This window comes from Xenopus tropicalis, chromosome 1 (genome assembly GCF_000004195.4).
Source record: "Xenopus tropicalis strain Nigerian chromosome 1, UCB_Xtro_10.0, whole genome shotgun sequence".
NCBI classification, from domain to species: Eukaryota; Metazoa; Chordata; class Amphibia; order Anura; family Pipidae; genus Xenopus; species Xenopus tropicalis.
In genome coordinates, this window is record NC_030677.2 from 55,002,947 (window position 1) to 55,010,172 (window position 7,226).

Consider the following 7,226-nt stretch of genomic DNA (forward strand, 5'->3'; position numbering starts at 1 on the left):
TGCAGCAGCAATCAATTTACAATCAGTGCAACAAGTCGCATTTCTGGTTCCTGGTTTTTTTTAAGGAACAGTAACACCAAAAAATTAAATTGTAAAGGTAATTAAAATATAATTTACTGTTGTCTTGCTCTGGTAAAAGTTGTGTGTTTGCTTCAGAACCACTACTATAGTTTATATAAACAAAGTGGCTGTGTAGCCATGGGGGTATCTATTTAAATTAAAATAGGGCTAAATGGCACAGGTTACATAGTGCATAAGTTCTGTAAAACACCATTGTATTTAACAGAGCTTACCATTTATCTCACTACATAACCTGTGGCTTTTTTTACTTTTTCCAGCTTGAATGGCTGCCGCCATGGTTACAGAGCAGCTTATTTATATAAACTATAGTAGTGTTACTGAAGCAAATACAACAGTTTTACCAGTGTAGGGCAACAGTACAATGTATTGTAATTACTTTAAAACACTTTCATTTTTTTGGTGTTCCTGTTCCTTTAAAATGAATTGGTACAGTATATTGACAGCACAATGGATGTGCAACATTGTGGATTTAATACATGTACATGGTGAAATGTATACAGAAGGCATCATTAGAGTGATAATGTCACTCTAATAAAGGGATACAAACCAAAAATCTCAAACCTATCTGATCCCTGATCCCAGAAATGACAAATATCCATGGCACAATAATGTCTGTCCAGATCACGCGCCCATCATACACATACAGATTGTGGTAAAAGAAACCATAAAATCATCAATATATGTATATGTATGACCACTTTTACAAACATTTTTAATGGGACACATGATATTTCAGTGATTCCAGGTGTTGAAAATTAAGTGGGCTTGCCCATCAGAGCAAGAGCTCCCTTGACATATGTAGAAGGCAAGCCTACATACAGTGTGCTTAGGAGAGGGAAGGCAAAGCTGGCAGTACTGAGCTGGAACATAACCAGATGAAGGGATTCAATCAGGTGCCTGGCCCATAGATACAGCTAAAAAATGTATGCTCTGACCCTTTTGTTACTCCTCGTGTCTGCCCTTGCTATAGTGTAAAAGTATTGTTGTTGCTGGTTCTGGCATTGGAGGACTTTTATATACAGTATTGTTTTTTTGGGGGGTTTTTTTTTTCAATAAACTATCCGATTTATAATGCACCTGTGTCTGTATATTCAAATAAATCTACCTATCCAGTTCTGCCTCAGGTGGCAAACTGGTCAGAACCAAAATGACAGTTGGCTGATGCATATTATCTGAGTATGGTTGAGGGAGATAGTTACATGACCAGAAAATATATGCATCCTTCTCAGAAACAATAACAAAACCACAAATGGAAGAATAACTTATATATATGTGTATATTTCAGATGCCATATACCAGGGGATACAGATATGGCTACTCTGTGTCCTCTGCAAGTTGCACAGGTTCAAGTGCAGCAAGGGTGCAAGTGCTTATTGAGTCTCAAGAAGCATCATTTTTGAAGCCAGGTAGAATTAACACCCAAGACTTTACACCATGCAAGCACCTCCCTCCTTCCCTAACAGGGCCATAGATCATCAGTCGGTGGCTCTACCCCAGACTGTTACTCACTTGCTGCATAGTCATTCCCTGCACCCAAGTTACTAACTTACTTCATGCCTCCCTGCTGGGAGGTCCATCAGTCATTAACTGTGCCCCCCTGCAACTGCACCCTAAGAATGTACCTATCCTGCCTAGCTTTAATTCAGGCTCTGCCAGTTTGGGGATTAATGTCTTTCACTTATTGAGGTGTCTGGTCTTAATCCACGGTGGTCTAACTGGCATATCTGTAGTAAATACTTTGCTAAAGTAGACTTTCTGCCATGGCTGGTGTTAATGCATTGGTGTGGTCTTACCTGTATGTCTGCCCTTGCTGCATGTCCTTCATATTCATATACATTGCAGTGGTAATTTTATAATGCTACTTTACCAGAATCCACTCTATAAAAAAATACAGATCAAACTGATGTTTAAAGAGGTCAGTTAGCTGGTGTCCACATTGCAGGTATGTCCATAACCTGTTGTAAATGATACTTAGGGCAAAATGTATGTGCCTCTGTAAAACCATTCTGCATACAGTAGCACACTGAAAACATGAAATTAAGTTGGATATTTAGTTTAGTTCCAAAATAATGTTAAAAACATTTCACTTGGTCCCATTTTGCTAGATCTAAGAATCTTAAACCTTCATTGGACTGAAAGTGTGACCACAAAAGGTCTACATCCCAGTGATTGACTTGTAATAACATCTGCAGAATTATCGCATGAGGAATAATGGTAAAAAATAATTCTATTAGGAAAGAGGAACACTGGTCACAAGGCAAAGCTCACAGAGGGGAAGAGGCCAACTCCCAACCACATGGTTGTTGAAAATTCACAGAAAAAAAACAAATATTGAGAAATCAGCACAGAAGTGTAAATACTTTTTCTACCCGTTCTTAACAAAACGGAATGCTGTGGTTTTAAAAGCTGGCATTGCTGTGGCATACAGACAACTCCTCAAAGAACTAGAGGTTTTCATTCTCAAAGAGCTTTCCAGTGTCCCTTACAAACAGCTGAATACAGTCAGAAATATAATTTGTAGATAGTGTCCAAATGCTAAAACAGTTTTAGTGCAGTTCCTAAGGAACATATTAGTCATTGCCATGTATGTCACATGAATGATATTGAAACTGGAACAATGCATAGGTTTATCTACATGTTCCATATTATAAGCACAATGCTATATGCACAATGCTTATATTAGTGTACTTTTTGGTTGCCTACTATAGTTAGCAGCTATACTTTGTTTTGTTTGCTGTTAAAAATAATAATAATAAGATGGCACTGTATGTAATATGCACTGTTAAATGCACTGCGTTTCTTATATTATAAGGTACAATATACTTTTGTGTATTTTTTTTTATTTTTTATGTCAAGGTTTTGTTAGTAGAAGACAATTGAATTGTGGCATTTTTCTTTTTTTTGGGGTGTGAGGGGTGTGGCACAGAACGATCAGAGTACATTTCACTATACATATTGTACTAGCATTTATATTTAGGGTGTCTCAGCTAAGGCAAAATCAACACATTTGCAGTATTGTATGTGGGGTAAAGCCACAAAAAATTAAGTTCACCCCAAAAAGCCATGTATTTTTGTAAAGTACACATGCACCTGAATCTAAAATGAGTCTTTATACTGCAAAGTACCAAGACACAAAGCTTGCCTAAAGTTGGCAATTTTAAGTTCCAAAAATCACCTCAAACCTTCCAATTTGCAGCATCTTATCTCCAACATATCATTAGATACCCTAAATGTGAATGCTAAGGCTCCACTGAACTGTTTGATACCCATTGTGTATGGTTTACCTGCGAATTTGGCATGAAGGGGCCCAAGCAAGATACCCCAAAAGCACTATCATTTTTATCATTTCAGCTACTGCAAAATTGAAACTTTTACAGCATTTTATATGGGGTGAAGCTCCAAAAAGTACACACACCTTAAAAAGGCCATATATTTTTGGAAATGACACATACCTCCAAATCTGAAATAGGTACACATGTCTACTAAACCACAAAGCTTTCCCAAAATTTGCCGTTTTGATGAAATACCTGAAAATTCCTTCCAGTTTTCAGCATCTCATCTCCCATATATCATTAGATACCTGGATAAAACACCCCAAATATGAATTCCTAAGTATTTGGCATGTAGGAACCCCAAGATAGAGGCACCCCATATTATCTATCATTTCTGTCATTACAAAATCAACATATTGCAACATTGTATGTGGGATGAAGCCACAAATAAGTTTACTCCCAAAAGACATAGATTTTAGGAAAGCACACATGCAATGAATCCAATATTGGTAAACGTGTCTATATATAGGGGATCCATGCATTAGCCCACATGTGATCTGGGTCCACTGGATGAAGACCCCTGCAACCCAGAGCAACAGCTCTCCAATAAAAGGGCACTGAGCTTCAACTTCACTGTGGAACCCCTGCCCAAATATGACCCACCAAAACAGCACATGGGCAGCTCTTGAGACCCTGAATGCATTGCTATTGGAACTTTGCTGGGACTGACATACAGCTAAACACATTGATAAATGAAAAGGAAAGTAAAGTTTGCATTATTGGGGGGACCAAAGTATTGTTTATATTGTATATAATATAATAATATATTATTATGATATATTATTTAAATAATTGGCATTAATCATATAACAATAGAGTGTGACTCGCTAAGACAGGACTGTTGAAGTTATATATAGTCTTCTGCGGGCTTCACTGTCCAAATATATTAAATATATATTTAATCCAAATATCAAGTGTTTTTATTTTCCCAGCAATATTTTGGTTTGTAATTCTGAAATTAAATATGTTACTTGAAAACATCATTGTCATTATATTTAACATTATCAAGACAAAAACAATACCAATGATATATTGTTGTAAGTCCATAACCCTCAGCAAGCAATTAGTATTTAATGGGCTGATACAGTCAGGGAAATGAAAGCAAAGAGGGGAATGGGCGGTGTGCATTACTGGAATGCTTTAAAACAGGAACTGTGTTGCTTGTCATTATCTTCTTGGTTAGCCAATGAAGGTTCAATCTTTACTTTATTTTGTGAGGTTATTTATTAATTTATATAATCTGCTGGTTGCAACGCTGTTTTCAAATTATCCCAGAATACTTCTTGCTGCTCCTCGTCCGTAGGCCACTCCAAGTATGTTTTAGTGTTCATGAGCTTCCTCAGCTTGCAGAATCGTTTTGGGACAGTTTCTTTCTCAATGGGATCCAAAAGAATCAAAATGGCTGAGTCGTTATTTTCATCAAAGAGACGGAAGTGAGAGAATTCCAGCTCGTACTTACACCATTCACTTCTGACAAAGTGCTCGGAGAGCACAAACACAGTTTTATAGCTCTTCTCCATTGCATCTATAATGTTATCAATAATCCACTTGCCGGGTACAAAGTCGCGCTTATGTAAGCACAGTTTCATTGCCAGGGTGGCATTTTCCAGCTTTGGCACCATCATATTCTCAACCCATTCAGAGTCTCTTTCACTGTAAGAAACAAACCCATCAAAACAAATCTCTCTGTCACAGTTTTTCAGGGGCTTTCTTTTGGCTTTTAGCCAGGCCCAGGTCATCTTTGCATACCATACAACATGAAGGAAGTGGCAAAGAGCCACAATAGCTGCTACAAGTGCTATCAAGAGAATACAGGACAGTGTTACAATTAGTGTTTTATGGCACACCAGGGGAGGCAGGTTTGCATCTTGTATTTGTACATCTTTTACTGAAGCAGGAGAAGCACATTTGTAGTTATCTGGCCAACCTACCAATACAGCTGTATTTGAGCGAATAAAATCTAGAAATTGACACGAACATTTATAATTGTTGGCTCTTGCATCCAGTATGGTACGGTTGGAAAACAACTCTAAATCTGACTGGCCAAAACCATTTAGATCATTTCTGCTTATACTTAATAATACTAAACTTGTAAAATACATGCCTTCTGGTAACTTACTCAGTCTGTTGTTTGATATGTAAAGTTCTGTCAAATTTGGCATTTCAATTGCAAAAACTGTGAGATAATTTGAACTCACATCCAAGATCTGTAAAGTTGGTGGAATGCAAGTAGTTATAATATTAATCTGATTGTTTGAGATGTTCAAGTATTTTAGGTTTTTAGGCCATTGGCACTTAGAAGTTGATAATTCACTGAATTTATTCTGGCTGATGTCCAGGTTAGTGAGGTAATTCAGCCCAGACAGGAATTGCGCAACTTTTGGCACAGAGGTCAGAAGATTTCTACTGACATTTAAAGTCTGCAACTTGGGACATGCACCCCCGCCTTCATGGTAACACACTGAGCTTCCTAAATAAGTATTATCCAGTTTACCTCCACTAACATCCAGGTATTGAAGAGAAGTGAATGACTGTGAAAACTGACATGGAATTAAATAAACTGGGGAGTCCGTTACAGTTACATAAGTAAACTGTGGTATAATTTGATGCAATGAACTAAGGTCAGAAAAGATATAATACAATGATACTTCAATGTTATTTATAATAATTGTAGTAACAGAAGAGGTTGTTCTTTTCAGATTTGGACAATCTAATCCTCTTCCTAAAAGTCTGCAGTTTTTCATGACAACATCTGTTATATTTCTATAAGTCTGAATAATTTCAACAAATCTGTATCCACTCACGTCAACAATTGTGCAGTTCCTGAAAATGAATTGCTTCACACTGGTGTAAGCAAGAACTTCAAAGGCTTGCATGTCAGCAGGAGTGCTAAATTCTGTGTCGGTAATTTCTAGCAGGGTCACGGAATGCACCAAGTCTTTGAGCAGTGCAGGTAGTAAAGTAAGATTTACTCTCAAAATAGTATGGTAAATTTGCTTCATCCTTCCAAGACTTCCCTCTTCATACAGTGTTAACTGTGCAGCGTTTATTTCAAGTGTATTAAGTCTCTCTAATCCCTCAAAGCTTTGCTTCTGTATAGCGTCAAAGTTCTGATTTCCAAATTGTAATGAACTTAAAGAGGAAAGACTGGCAAATAGTGAATCATTCCCAAGTGTTATGTATTGGTTACCTAGGAGATTTAAATGCTTTAACTTGTTCAGATTTCGAAACCAAACTGAAGACAAAAGGACTAAATTGTTGTATGATAAATCTAATTCTTCAAGGTTTCCAAGTGGTTGGAATGAGCCGTCATTTATAGTGTGTATTGCATTATACTGCAGCAGGAGTGTCTGCAGTTGGTCATAGGGCTTTAGGTCAGTCTCAGTGACAATCTGTATGGCATTGCTGGACAGGTTTAATCCCCTGACATCTCTTGGCAATCCAGATGGAATAGCCTCCCAGTGCATGGAGGAACAATGGCAGAAATGTGCTGCGTCACAGGGGCAGTCTGTATTCCCTTTGGAAAGTTCTGCAATTGCCAGTAAGTAGATTATACAAATACTGTAGATATACATCACACTGGTTGAAAAACACCTGAAAAAAATCAAAAGAAGTTTAGGTGCTCTTTCAGATTTTAATGTTAAATCACACGGTGTTACATAGAGAGTTATACATCCCAAATTAATATTGGGCAATTTAACAGCTGAAACACACTGGGTTGTTTATTTTCAGCAGACTGCATTGGAAGATGCATCACAGAACCCTTCATTTTTAATTTTACTCTTAGATAACAGAATTTAAGAAGACCCAAGG

At 37.3% G+C, this 7,226-nt stretch overlaps 1 protein-coding gene across 1 annotated transcript; it reads right to left on the reverse strand.

The window, feature by feature from the left end:
• Positions 1-3,497: 3,497 nt before the first annotated feature.
• LOC100485927 (toll-like receptor 2 type-2) lies at positions 3,498-7,008 on the reverse strand. Its single transcript, XM_018091005.2, has one exon. It carries the CDS (start codon positions 6,986-6,988, stop codon positions 4,640-4,642), a length of 2,349 nt encoding a protein of 782 aa, XP_017946494.1. The 5' UTR covers positions 6,989-7,008; the 3' UTR covers positions 3,498-4,639.
• Between the last annotated feature and the right edge of the window lie 218 nt (positions 7,009-7,226).

Excerpts from the sequence above, each read along its gene's own strand:
- LOC100485927 (XM_018091005.2), bottom strand. The coding sequence starts at position 6,988 with ATGTATATCTACAGTATTTGTATAATCTACTTACTGGCAATTGCAGAA.